Genomic DNA, 15,154 nt, shown 5'->3' with positions numbered 1-15,154 from the left:
CACGTCATAAATAAATGATAATTATAGAACACATTATAAATTATAGGATAATTAAGAAATAAAAATGAATATCGCTTATTGCAATCAATACAAAAACATACAACATTAGTGTTGGGGTCTCCTTTTTGCATGAAAAGCCTGCAGTAGGGTCGGGTAGGATACGGGACTCGAACCCACGACCTCTCGCGTTCCGTGCGAGTGCTCTGCCAACTGAACGAACCGTTCGAGTGACGTATCGTCATAAAATCTTGTATGATTTGTTCAACTGTCAGGTTGTGGCTTCATCTACAGGATCTACTTTACAGTTGATAACGTTCTCAACCCCAATAACTGCATAATCATATCGTCATAAAATCTTGTGTGCTATGTTTATTATTACTGTTGTAAGTAACTATAAGAAAGTTTTCTGTATCCTCGTAATTATTAGTATTATCCTTTATCCGTTCAGTTAATACTTACTCGTATACGATTTTGTATAATATAGTAGTTTTTTTGACTTTCAATAAGTGATTTCACATCCTATTTTGAATAAAAATATTTGAATTTGAAATTCAATTTGAATACATATTTATATTATTGTGTTAAATTATTTTATAACAAAATACCGCGTTTTACATACTGAACCTATACTTGTAAACGTAGTTTTAGCGGGAGCAACAATGTACTTACCTATTTCATTCTTTTCTTCAAGACATTACTATTGTAATGAAAAGTTTTATGTATTATGTTACTATCAGAATAGAGGCTGTGCGTGGGATATCGCCATTTCTTAGATTAAATTATTTTAATAAAGGCACGTTGCGCCCTTTCAAGTTCTAAAAATATTGATTTAGCTGCGCCTCACTGGGCTAAAGCGACATGTCAATTATTCAAAAGGTACCATTTATAAGACATTACGAGTACCGAAGTGTCGACAATACCAGAGTATTATTAATGTGTATGGAGAGCGACACTTCAATAATGTTTGAACAATTGTTATTTCCAGAACGTCGTCGTGCATGGCCTACGGTAACGGGACCGATTCACTCAACTTTGACATAAGCCTGAACGCAGCTAAAGGATCACCGGACTATTGTGGAGTTTTCTGGAATAATGTGAGTTGATAAGACTAAACTTTTTATATCTCTAAGTGACGATCACAATTGAGATGGCGCTATGTTGTTTTGGTTCAATCAAGAATCCTGAGCTTCATTGTAATAGGCAAAACTTGTTACTTAGCAACGTCTTGCTCGAGTGACTATATATCAATTTTAAATTTATATAGATAACTTCGAAAAAGCTGAACTGTAGAGCCTTACTCCACCGAAATGGCATGGCGACGTCTCCGGCTGCGTATCCAAACAATTTATATTAAAATCAAGGACAGTCAACTTACTTGTCGACGGATTGGCAACGTCGCCAAATTAGAAGCAGAAATTTATCTCTACTTTGTAATGCGATGTTTAGATCAGTATAAGACATACTATTTCCCAATAAACTTTACCTCATCTGAATGATTATAATAGTCTCACAAATTACTTAATTTAGAAAATGTTGGCTTGTTTATTAAAGTATAAAAGATTGCGATACGGATTTAAAGAAAATGTAGAGACAGATTGAAAAGGATTTAAGGTGTTGTGTAGAGAGGATGGGTGATAGAACTTGGGTTGGTACACAAATACGTTTAAATTACTTAGATAATATTATTCTTATTACAACTATTACGTAGATTCTATTATTATGAGCATCAACTCAAATCTGTGTGGTTTATAGATACATTATAAAGTGTTTAAAATAAGAAAGAGGGAGATTTTGTGAGATTGTGTGATCCTGTATTTAGTAAGCATTAAATAATTAAATCACAGATTTATAGAGCAAACGAAAGATGGATGTTTTGGCAGTAAGATTCAAAATATTATAAAAAAAATATACTAGTGGCCCACTATGGATATTTATGATAAACCACTTTTGAAAAATTTTTAGTTTTTGTTAACAAACAACATATAAATCAACAATATCAAACTTTCGTGTATTTTCGTGAATCAAATTATTATGCATTCTATATTTGACAACAACGCCCCGTTATTAAGTCCATATTGTCACAATAGAGAACAGACGAGCGGTCTCTGCCGCTGGCCGTTCGTGTTCACCGGACCCTCGAGTTGGCAGACGACAAGTTCTACGTCATCACATGCGGAAAAGCCGGCTTCAGAAATGCCAAGTTTGTATCGGCCATTTTTATACAGATAATATACATATGTCCTGTCAAAAATATTCATAAAAGTTTTAATTAATGCGCTACCCAATTTGACAGGATTCAGTTTTATAAACAAATCAAAATCTCATCCACTATCGATATCTGTTGTTATTGATCTGTTTGCTAGAAATACTTACACTTATTTTCTTTCATTTAAACACAGTCAATCTAATTTGTAGAATTGTAGAGATTGCTAAGTAAAATTTATTTACGCATTCTTTCCCATCTCTGTTAATATTTAAAACCATGACAAATGGTTGTAACATCCAGATTCTGAGGAAAATATTTGAAGCGAATTAAATCTCACCATAACTCTAATGCTATAATTATAAAACGTGTCTAACGTTTGGTTTTTTCAGAAACGAAACATCACTCGTGTCCTTACGATTGATAAATTCAGAGGGCCGTAAGGTATCGAACGCAGCTTACGGTATGCCCTACACTCTACGAGCCGAAATGAGCAAGCCTGATGGTATGTACCTATAATGTATTATTCAAATTACCAAGACTGTTTGCGCACGCTATACAAAAACTAGTAATGCGAATATTAAGAGCCACTCCAAAATTCGCTCTAACATATAAAATGAAAATATCTTTTGTTTTATAAGACAAACGATAAACCACACAAATTCTTCTAAAAGTTATCTCGTAATGGGATGGGTCTACCTATAGTGTATTATTCAAATTACCAAGACTGTTTCCTCCCACTACACATACTTATACTAGTAATAACTTTTATGTTAATGTTAGGAGCTACTCTATAGTTTTTCTCGATTCGGCTTTAATCAAATATTTACTTCTATATATACTCGTATATAAAATGATATCATCTTTCTGTGAGTGGAAATAACGAATAATATTTTGAACGTTGTCTCGTAACTGGTAATCTGATTGCAATCCATTAATTTTTTTGGATTTACTTTTGTATACATGTTTCCTCATAGTATAACATTGAGTCACAAGTCACAACGAAATGTGGCGGTCGGGGAAACCGACAAGAAACCTGTCTTATGGCACTCCATGCTTTTCTTTAGATTTATGCACTTTATACACATGTTAGCTTTATTACAGTAAAGGAAAAAATTACCAGTCTCCATATATTATTTAATAAAATCCAGAATGCCTTGAAGATACAAAAACAGCATTGTAACTTATTGTATAATTTATAAAAATATTTATTATTTACTGAATTTATTCATGTTGCGAAGCCAAACGTAATCTAATTTGTAATTTGTTCGCTAAGGTACTCACGGAATACGAATGAAGAACTGTTTTGCTTTCAATATGCGTAACGTCACCGTTGAACTTCTGGATAAGAGGGGGTAAGTAGAAATTAAATTAGGAACACCGACACGTGCCATTGTGCTAATCACTTAATTATAATATATCTAGTTAATTTTAGTACATATCAAATGTGTGGGGATAGTACTATACAACAAAGTGCTATAGTCTACAATGTAGATTTTTTGCACGCGTGTGTAAGTATTACTATTTGTAATACTTTTTTTTCTGTATTGAATCGAGGTATAAATTCTATTACAGTGTCATATATTCCATTTTTACACTTGCCGTACTTACATTTTTGGGGTAAGGGAAAGGATTATGGCTTAAATATTTATTTTGTATTAACTATAGGCACATATAAGAAAATCGAAAGGGCTTGTAATACCATGCCTATGCTTAAATAGTTTTGTGTTTTCTTCTTCCTTTTGCATATCTTTTAACTCTTACGACACATTTGTTTTAATCAGTTCCAAAACTATTTTTCGATGTCTTTCTGTTGCCTTCGTCATTTTCTTCTTAACATTGAGTAATACCGTCGTCCTGTTTGTTTTATAGTTTTATTGGCTTTATTACGTTTCTGGTTTTGGTTTTTCCTTTTTTTTACCAACTCTTATTACCACATTTATAGATTTAGGTACAATATTTACAATGCCTCCTATAATAACCTTTTCATACGGGTCCTTCCTAGTATGACTCAGTTTTGATAGACTGTTATAATTAAGATCAAGTTAATTAATTATTTAATTAGTTAATCGCTAGATTCACATGTAAAATTTAAAATTGACTCTTTTTAGCAGGAGAGAAATAGCTAAGGCCATCTTATTTTTTTGAAATAATTATTACAATTTTGAATTTACAATCGCTCAAAACACACGCTTAATTTTTCCCTAAATTTTGTAAACAAGGAATCCTCAAGGAGAGATTTTAAACCGTATGTAATTTTGATACCCTATTTATTAAAAGGTGCGGAATTATTGCCGAAAAAGATGCATGGAAAAAGGTTTCAATGAGATAGTTGATCTTGGCATATAATTGGATATTAATATAATTAACTAGCTGCCCCGACAGACGTTGTTCTGTGTAGATAATAAAAAAATGCTATTTTATAGGAATTTGCCGATAATATTTCAAAATATCAAGAATTATTTCGTAAAAAATGCTCGCTTTGTTATAATGAAATTGTTTCACAGCGGAACTGTCAAACCGTGCGTCATTAAATTCCCTCATAGAAAATATATCCATTCAAACAAATATTGAAATTAAAATTAATAATGGTCCCAAATCGAAATAAACACTATCCTATCTCTCAAGTTGGACCAAACTGCACTCCATGAAGTAATCCCCATTAAAATCCATTCATTAGTTTAGGAGTCCATCGCGGACAAACAACGTGTCACGTAATTTATATAATATATTTAGATAAGTACTTAACGTAATTAACAATAAAATGTATATTTTCCAGATGTCCTGTTAAACAGCAGTCGTTGGTGGTGAAGTCTGAAATGAGTTCAGCGGAACTAGCAATAGCGTCCATGTTCAGATTCCCTGACTCATCACAGATCAACTTGCAATGTGACATAGGAATTTGTAAAGGTGAGCAACTACTATTTTTTCTACCAAACACCCGTGACTCCGATCTTAACTCAACGAATGATACTGCTAAGCCAATCGTCTGATACCACACCGTTCACAAATCTTGGCATGTTTGTTCAACTCTGCATTGTGGCTTCATCTACAGAACCTACAGTTGTTGCTACTAAGACAGAATTGGATTAAGATTAATAGAAGTTCTAAACAAGAATGGAAAAATGGGAAATTTTGTCACTGCTAGATCTATAAGATTTCTTATTATCACTTTTAGCAAATCTGTTTTTAACACCCCATTCCATTATTGTAATGAATCAATAATATGTGAAACGGCTGGAAATTATCAAAATTTCTTACATAATAAACGTATTCCAAATTTGAATTTAAAAATAAGTAAAAAAAATAGAAGTATTTAAGTTGTAGAAATATTTATAGCAAGACTTTTTATGCAACAGATCAATAAAATTGCGTTTCAATCGTTCAAATTAATCATATTGTCCGATTATGCATTCACTTTGTGTTCCTTCGATTCCTACCACCGAAGTCCATCTAATACACGCCACAAACGACATCAGTCTCACATTTTGGATGTGTGGCGTTTCTCCACAGAACAGTTTCCAAGGAGCTTCCCTGCACTGTGTGTCAGGTTTCCCATCTACCTTCCTAAATGGCAAACAGCCCTGTGATTCCTCTGGTGTTGCAAGAGAGTGTGAGCGACGAGATCTCTTCACATCACCTTACCCGTACGCCCGCTTGTTCTCTTCTTCCAAAAAATAGTACTGTGACATTTCTTTTATAAGGAAGTAACTACAGATATGAATGAAGCTTTATAACTTGTTCTTCTAACAGGAACCTGTGCTACGCTGGACTGTGCGGAAGACGGCGGAACCGAAGCGACAGATGAAGACGGAACTGTGACAGCTTCTACAGGAGTCTTTGTTCTAGACCCAAATGACAGCGCAGGTATATATCGTATATAATATATACAAACATTAATTTACACGATTGCAAGTTGAACAAAATAAAGCAGAGTTGGCGGGATCATCCTGCCACCACAAGTAGCACCGATTCACGACCATGTTTCATGAAAAGGAACGACCCGCTCCGTGATGCCGCCACAAGCAATTATATTTAAGCCAGCATGAAATGATATTCCTTTTTTTTATTGGCTTAGTTACTAACAATGTCTATTGGAGATCATATTTTTTATAACTGATAATACAGGAATACTTAGTGAATTAGTAACAAAACAAACATAAGTAACTATTTAGAGACATCGGATGAGTTTCACAATAAATAAATATGCTAAAATTATGTACAAAAATGTATACACACCCTACCCTGGAAAAGCGAAGCCTGCGTGTCCAAAACAAGGACTGCTAGAGATAGGAGTGCTGGAGAAAATTGGCAAACAGAGAAACCGATGTAGTGATGGGGATAAGTTAGTATACAATCAAAATTTTATACCCAATCAATTGTTGACTGTCGTAAATACTTACTATCTCAAATTGCCTATTTGTTATTTGGGCAGTACATTTAACTGTTAGACTTTGGAAATAGAGTATAATGTGTAAGAAAACTGTATCACAAACGGGTCAAATTTATATGATAGTTCATTGTGTATCTTGTCATGACACGGCAAATTTGAGTTTATTAAGGAACTCGCGAAAATCAAATTTGCCGTTTTAGGGCAAAATAGTTTATGGTAATTAGCTTGACAAGATACACAATGAACTATCACATAAATTTGACCCGTTTTTGATACAGTTTTCTTACACATTATACTCTATTTCCAAAGTCTAACAATAAATGTACTGTGTATATAAAGGGATGGCGCTTGCACCCTTTATAAAATGTTCAGATATATAACTATTGCGGCTAACCCTACAAATTACTTTTGCGAAGCCCTGTATTATGTAGGCCTAGCTAATTTTTTTTTTTTTCAAATCTACAACTTTATAATAAACGTTACAGTTGCAGCTCTGGCATGCGTAGACAACGGAGTGCATCCTCTTTGGCTGCTGTACTTAGCCATCGCTCTTGGAGTTATGTTTCTGGTGATGTTGCTGATTAACTGCTTCCTCTGCACTGCTATGACCTGCTCCTGTGCCAGGACTGACGTAAGATAATTTTCTTCTATTTATTATTAACCTTTTCAAGCCCTGATGCCCTCAAAACATTGCTTAAAACGTACGAGATTTAGAGCGAATTTCAAGACCTTTATATTTTTACAATATGAAGCTAAAATTACTAAGAAATATAATAATTCTTAATATTATTCTTATTTGAAATAGACCTTGTTTAGTTGTATTAAAGGAGGAATTACCTATAGTAATATACATAATAATATATATAATAATGCCTTTGTCTTTCAAATCAATAATTATTTGAAGACCAAGGAAGAAATAATTTTCAAAATAAGTAAAATTTTTTGTTAAAGATTTTTTTTTATTAAGTTAACATTTAAGTGGTCTGTGGTAGGGTGTGTATACATTTTTTACATAATACTTCATATTTTTTTAATTGTGAAACTCATCCGATGTCTCTAAATAGTTACTAATATTTGTCTTGTTACTAATTCACTAAGAATATTTGTACACGATCATCAAGGCTTGGGTCTTGTATTATTTGTATTCTATTATTTTTTGATTACGTACTATTGTTCCGAAAAAATATACCTACTGCCCCTAGTATTACATAGAAGGTAGTAATTGTTGTCTTACTAAAAAATCGAAAAAAGATTTAAGAATTAAAGAAATAACAGAGAAATATTTATAGAAATATGTTTGCAGATTAAGATTGAAAAAACTTTTTCGAAAGACGCGAGAAATTTTTTTTTCTTTACTACTGCAGAATAAATACAAAAAAGTTATGTTATTCAAAGTGAAAGAGTTTTTTAACTTTATTTAATAAAAAAGCAAAGATATAAAATTTTTCCATCTAAATTCGGGACCACTGAAGCTTCACCGAATATTTCGTACCCTTAATGAGCTATCCAATATCTTGATTCAAGTCTTGTGGTCGTTCAGTGGGGTGGTGTAATGTTCACGTACATTTACTCACAGGTAATAGAAAAGGACCCGTCTGTTGTAGAAGACTATGATCCCTATCGAAGCTGGCACGGAAGCCAATATGGCAGCCGGTACCCGTCCTCTACTATACATTCGACGAGGTAACATTTCATTAACAATTTCATTTTGTGCGGTTTGTATTTGATTGGGCATTGTCATGATCCTAGTTGCTAACAATGATTTGCGAGCTACCCTCATTTGATAACATTTATGTATTTAATACATAAAACTACGTGAATATGGGGTTACAGTGGACTTAAGAAAAACTTTCGCTGCAAGCCCTAAAAAGGTCTAATAGCATTGTGCGGCGTTGAACACGCTATAGGCGTTTAAACACGAATGGTGTTTGGCAGCACAGTTGTATTGCATGTAAAACATATTATATATTTTTGCAGTTATTGAACAAATTTTGAAATACTTGGATCAGGAACATTCCGCCTCATATATTTTAATAATATATTTTATGTTTTTATATCCGACATCGTGAATAATAAGTAATAACAACTATAAACCCCAGCAAGGATCTTGAGTGGTCAGTGAATTGATGTTCCATCGCTAATATTAATTGTTTAACACTCAGTTACGTGATGAATGCCAAATGTACGCTTTGTACGGCGCCCGTCCCTCCCCCCGCGCCTTCCGCCGATGAGATCACATTCTCTCTTTCAGCGCACACTGCTCACTATCCATGTCGGGGAACATAACTAAGTAATCGAATGTTTTATTAACTTGTTTTATTAATAATAATCATATTATTAAATAATCATGGAGGAAAATCAATGAGGAGCTCCACTTAACGTCAACTAGAATGGTGTGTTAAAGTCACGGTTACTGTTAAAATTTATTCTTTTGCAAAAAGTATTAATTTTATTTTACTTGTACTATTAAAATAATTATGTTTTTGTGGTAATCAAATGTATGTAGTCTCATTCGATTGACAATAAAAAATCTCTGAAACTCCCGTCTTGGAATGGGATTGAATAGCACTTTATGCCTTTTATTATGTCAAATTAATATAAGTATTATGTTATGTGTAGGTCAGTGTCGGACAACAGCGACCACTACGCGATCGTTCAATCTCGGCCGGGGAGTCGACACTCCGGTATGCACCGAAGTAGACACTGACATCAGCAAGATAATATTTGTAATTTTATGTAAATCTTTTGAAAAGTTATATTTAAGTCAAAAGCAAACTTAGAGTATTAAACCAGAATGAGGATATAATACCATACATGAGACAGAAAGTCTTGCTGGCTGGAAAGTAAGTAGGACACATAAGCAGTTGATTAAAATAAATTTAAAAAAATTCAATGTAATCGGGATCTATGATCGTATTTAATATGACTGTATTCTATTTGCATGCGTTATTGCGACGCCTAGGTTTACATTAATGATAAATATATTATGGATGAATATAAAACAATAACAAACGCATGCAACCAGAAAACATTTGACTGTCCATGAAACATGTATTCACATTCATTGTAAGGAGAACGTTAGTTCAGGTTCATGTTGGTTTATACTCTACCTACATAGTTCGATAGATAGGGTTGCTAGTTATTTATAACATTACTTAACTCATCTAATGACTAAACATTAGTAGTGTTCGGTTGTGCAATCTGTTGTAGGCATCGAATTTGATAGGGTTTAGAATTAGTGCCATTACTTGTGTAGATTTTATTATATATTAATGCAACGAATCCGTCCAAAATTTACACATTTGTTATCTTCAGTCCTGTTTCTTGGCCAAGGAAATCATTTTGATTAATCAATTTCACGAAGGCAGCGGGAAGAATTTAGATTAGAAGTTTAACCAAAATATTATCATCACCTTCTGGGCATATGGTGTGTCTCAAGGAAGGTCTTGAACGAACTCTCTTCCGCGGAAAGAACAACTTAACGCGTTTTCTATTCAGGCTGGCAATGTTCCTGTGATTCCTCTGGTGTTGCGAGAGAGCAATTAGCTGCGGCAATTAGACTTACTATCGGATGACCCGTACGCTCGTTTATTTTTTCCATTCGATGGGAATTCCATTATGTAAGCAATATTGTTGTTTTAATCAAGATGTCCCAATACTAATATGACGGTAACTTCAACTGGTAAAGGCTTTTAATTAACCTCATTGCATTTTGATTAGAAAGATATCTCTAATAATTTAAAATATCTCTTTTCTGTTATTTGCCCCAAGGTAGTTACTATTTATCTTGAAATATTTCCTAAGCATGCAATTCAAAAGGTCTGAACCCGCATGCAGTGTGGTATATTGTCCTGCCATTGAGCATGTAGGTGCGAGCGAGCACGCTGTATGGGCAATACCGCTTGCACAAGAGGACTAGTCGAGAGAGATATCAAAATATTGTAACAAGCCTAAATACCACTAGTGAATAAATTTTTGTCTTTAAAAAAAAATATTGACGTTCGACGTTGAGTATTACGATTTCCAATAAAAAGCTTACAAGTTATGCTTCGGCCGGTGTCAATCTAAATAACACGAGTTGTTAAAGCTTAAAATATTTTTGTAATTACAAATTTTCTACTCGTCATCTATGTATATTACTACACGTCTGTTTCAAGAGTGCCGTGGTGCTATCTTAGACTTACGATAACTTATCTGTCGATATTATAAATCGACATCGGAGTAAATGAATATAATATTCATGACAATAATATTGTGTATCGATTTTGTCTGTTGAAAATCGACGCGAATAAAACCAATCGCCCTCCGCATGCCTATTATTTGCTGAATTTAATAGCTATTAAATATTTTAGCACTTATAATATTTCAGCCCAAATGTGTAATGAAGGTTTCAAAATGAAAGTACATTCTTGAAACCAACGAGTAGTATTAAGTCATGTAAATGTTAGTTGTAAGTCATTTTTAAAGTAAGGAACTAATATTAGTAAAAGCCCCATCATATTAACTGTGACCTTAGTAATATTTAAAATGTATAAGGTACCAGTATTAATATAAAATTAATAACACACTTATGAAATATATTCTGGATGACTCACACTGGTACACGGAGGGGAAGTACATGTCTCTATAAAAGACGTTATTTAATTTTTTTGACTGCAATCACATATTATTTAAAACCGCCTTCCATAACCGGATATCAAGCTATTCGTGAGAAATTATTCCCTAACCACTCCAAAATATTCTTCTACCGACACTCCCGAACTGCAATCGGTTTTTTTTTCTACATTACATACTGTCATAAATAAAAGGAAGACCAAAGAAGTTAAATACTCGGTTGTTACTATAATACCTGTTAACCAAGGACTGAGCACGGAGGTATCTATAAAAACTAGAAATTATGAGATTAATTATCTTCCGGATACAGACCTACGCAATCTTTTACCAAGATTCGACACTGGCTTACAACAACAAAACGTTGTTCATCTTCAAAATTTAAAGTACTTCCGCTCCGTGAGCATAGCCGTGGTGATGTAACATCCAATTTATATATACATAGCTATAAGTGTAAATAATATTACATATAATATGTTCAAATTGATTTAACAAGGAATACGTAATCTTGTAAGCATATAAGTTTAGAGGTAGGCATATTGCAAAATATATTATGGTGTATTCGCAAGTTTTTCGACCACACAGTGTAAAATGAAAAGCAACTTTAAAAGTACCCTCATAAAGTCGTTTCTCAAATTATATTTAACATAGTTACACATTCATTGTCCATAATTACTAATTTTTCTGTTACCATGTAATAAAAAACTCAGTCTGTAGATACCTAATTTGTTTGTAGTTTTTATCAACCTCCGCCTTTTGACAATCCCATTTGTAACTGAGATAAAAAAAATACACCACAAATTTTTAATTACCAATAAAAGTCGGTCTTTGTAGAATAGTACAATCGTATATATTTTATTTTTATTTTATTATATGCAGTCAATAAAATTAGCGGTTACAGTGGCGGGTGGTGAGTAACGCGGGGAGATTATGAATAAATTGTTAATTGAATGAAATATATTAGTAATTAGCTTGTACTTCTTTTGACGGGTTAAGAAAAAATTATCAGAGTTTTACGATGAGCGCGTACACCGTCACGCAAATTCGACACCCTGACGTTAGCTGTCAACTAGACCATTCGTATCATACATAATTCAGCTACCGAGTCTCTTGTAACTCATATGATGTCTACTGAAGCACAGCCAATGGATGAGAATTAAATAAATTTCACTATAATATTATGATTTCAATTTATATACAGGTTTTAAAATAAAATAATATTTCTCTCCAATTGAATAAACATTATTCAATGATATTTAATTACACGTTATTTAACTAAAATTATACGGTATTATACCTTCTTTATTACAATAATATTTTATCAACAAACGTAAAATAGCACGAGGAATATTTTTTAAGGATTTTTGTTTTATTAAGACAAAGAAGAATAACTTCTTAAGTATTTTTTGATGAATTGTGTATACCGTCTTTTATAAATGTGTATCTGTATATGATAATATTAGCGCGGACTTTATGTCACTTGAACTGAACATCGTCCCAAGCACAAAGTTTGACTATGACAAACATTTTACATTTTAAGGCGAAGAGTAAGCAGAAAACACGCAAACATGATGTTTGTGGTGAAAGTATAGCATTTCGAGCTATGAACACTATTTAATCCTGTTACACATATCCTTAAGTCTTATTTGTAGGTTGCTAATGCTTGCTGTTGGTTATAGTTAACACTGCCGAGCCTTTTTGAACTACCACTTTTCTTTGAAGTTAAACAAATTTTTTGGCATGGCGTGACGCATTTTTTTGGTACTTCTGTGAGAAAAGTTATTCTTATAGCTTGTACTTTTTTGTGTAGGTTCATTTATTCAGATTAGTAGTGAAGAACGAGGATTGTAAGCATATAAACTCTTTTCCACGCAAGAGTTCTGAAAATATTGGCTTTGTTACATAGATGGCGGGCCGGCAGCCGTGAACTCATATCGCTCAAGGTCGCTGGCATTTGGTGTCGCCTTAATTAATGTGTTAATCACGCTCTTTAAATCATATGTATGTATGCAGCGAACACGTTTGAGTATGTGTAACAATTTATGAATTATATTATAATTTGTATACTATAGATATATCTCAAATTATGTTGTAGTCGAATGACTGTCGTGGATTGTTCGAACGTGATTTTTAAGTAACAATTATCTCGTCATTATTTCCTATAATAATAATGAATGCATGCCAATGCGATAGTATGTTGAACTTATTTAATCAAGACATATATCTATTATATATACCCATATAATGGAGCTTCCGTCCGTATCGATAATATTTAGTACGACTTATATATTATGTGCTTTGGTTGGAACTGGTATATTAAATAAATGTTTTTTAACAAATACTGGTGTTTTTAGTATTTTATTAATATAAACCTATAAATTATTTTTATTTTTTCACCTTACAATTCCTGAAATAGGTGTGCAATAAGAAGGTATACCTAATACATCGCGATTAAATATCTAATATATAAAATTCTCGTGTCATGGTGTTAAACATTGAACTCCTCCGATTCTCATGAAATTTTGAGTGCATATTGGGTAGGTCTGAGAATCCGACAACATCTATTTTTCATCCCCCTAAATGTTAAGAGTGGTACACACGATTTTTTTTTTATTTTTTTTAAATTTGTTTGATTATGAGTCAGCATTAAAAAAATTCAACAACATCAACAGTTACTTTTGTATCGCGATTTTAATATCGGAAATACAACAGCTAGTATATATTATATAGAAAGAACCACATTTAAGTGGTTTTTGCGTATCTGGAATTTCGTGTTAATGGTAAGAAGAGTCTTGTAACAGTACTCAGACAGATAACTGTATGTACATCTAATTATCTGTAAACTCAATACATTTATTGGAGATTGTAAGGCTTTGGGCAGTGGAAGCTTTCTTTGCCTTTGGTTGTAGACCACAGTAGCGCCTTTTCTGATAACCTACTGCGTTATTGAGACTTATTTTATGATGTCTTAAATTGACGAGGACGATTGAGAGGCCTAGGCTAGATTATGGTGATTTTCCAGTATCCTGTCAGATCATAATATCAGATATCATTATAACTAAGTTAAGGACAATATAAGCCCGCTGATTAGGCGGTATTTCGAATGGGTGGTATTTTTTGACGTTCAATAAGTGATTTTAAATTCTATTTTGAATAAAAATATTTTAATTTGATATGCATTGTAACGGGCAGGGCGTTTGTCTTCATCATCTCATCACATTTATATAAGGTTGGTTTTTTACTGAATAATATTAAGACACTTTTACACAAATTATTCCGCCCCTAACTATGTATAGCCTGTAGAATAGGTACAAGACAACGATAAATTTATTACGATATACTTACTTAGACATACATAAATACATATAAATATCTATCACTGAGAAACAAACATCCATATTCATGATATAAATGTTTGCACCTACCGGGATTGGAACCCGGGACCTCTCTAGCTTGCTAGCTAGGGTCACTAACCACTGAGCTATAAGGGCCGTCGTGAATGGTATTTGAGTTAGTGGCAACTGTCATATTATGTGGTTCGCTGCAGGCGGGAATGCTGGTAAAGTAGCTCTAAGGATCATTTCCGTCTCAAACTCTACGGACAATCGAGCTGTCTACTGAGAACTGTCCCGAGTGAGTCCCGAAACCGCACAATGGCCATATTGAATTACACACTCACAGACGTCTCATCTCAGTTAATATCATCACAGCATCACATTGAAGTATTTCTTATATTCATTTCTCAGGCGTGACGTCATCGTCATCATAGTAAAGCAATAATTTTTACATTATAGTTTATTTTATTTCTGAAATACAAAGAAACATTGTAATATTGAAAATCTGTCATCATGCCTTTGCGTGGTCTGGAAAAACATGACATATGCTTCTGTTGCACCCTTTAGTGTTGTTATAATAAATCATGAAGTATTGCCTTATTTTTTTTAATT

The 15,154-nt window shown here is 33.2% G+C and overlaps 1 protein-coding gene across 2 annotated transcripts in view; it reads left to right on the top strand.

Moving 5' to 3' along the window:
• Window positions 1-13,546, top strand: part of LOC126968480 (uncharacterized) — a 35,721-nt gene extending 22,175 nt beyond the window's left edge. Inside the window, exons 3-11 of one of the 2 annotated variants that reach the window (XM_050813545.1) lie at window positions 986-1,094; window positions 2,088-2,200; window positions 2,596-2,708; window positions 3,480-3,558; window positions 4,983-5,113; window positions 5,957-6,070; window positions 7,082-7,227; window positions 8,173-8,279; window positions 9,216-13,546. In XM_050813545.1, coding sequence (XP_050669502.1) covers window positions 986-1,094; window positions 2,088-2,200; window positions 2,596-2,708; window positions 3,480-3,558; window positions 4,983-5,113; window positions 5,957-6,070; window positions 7,082-7,227; window positions 8,173-8,279; window positions 9,216-9,303 — 1,000 coding nt within the window. In that variant the 3' untranslated portion in view covers window positions 9,304-13,546. The remainder of the gene's footprint in view (window positions 1-985; window positions 1,095-2,087; window positions 2,201-2,595; window positions 2,709-3,479; window positions 3,559-4,982; window positions 5,114-5,956; window positions 6,071-7,081; window positions 7,228-8,172; window positions 8,280-9,215) is intronic. The other variant, XM_050813547.1, reaches the window with a different exon arrangement.
• The last annotated feature ends 1,608 nt before the right edge of the window (window positions 13,547-15,154 follow it).

The sequence above is a fragment of the Leptidea sinapis genome, chromosome 15 (assembly GCF_905404315.1).
Source record: "Leptidea sinapis chromosome 15, ilLepSina1.1, whole genome shotgun sequence".
Taxonomy (NCBI): domain Eukaryota; kingdom Metazoa; phylum Arthropoda; class Insecta; order Lepidoptera; family Pieridae; genus Leptidea; species Leptidea sinapis.
This window is presented reverse-complemented; position numbering and strand designations above follow the sequence as displayed.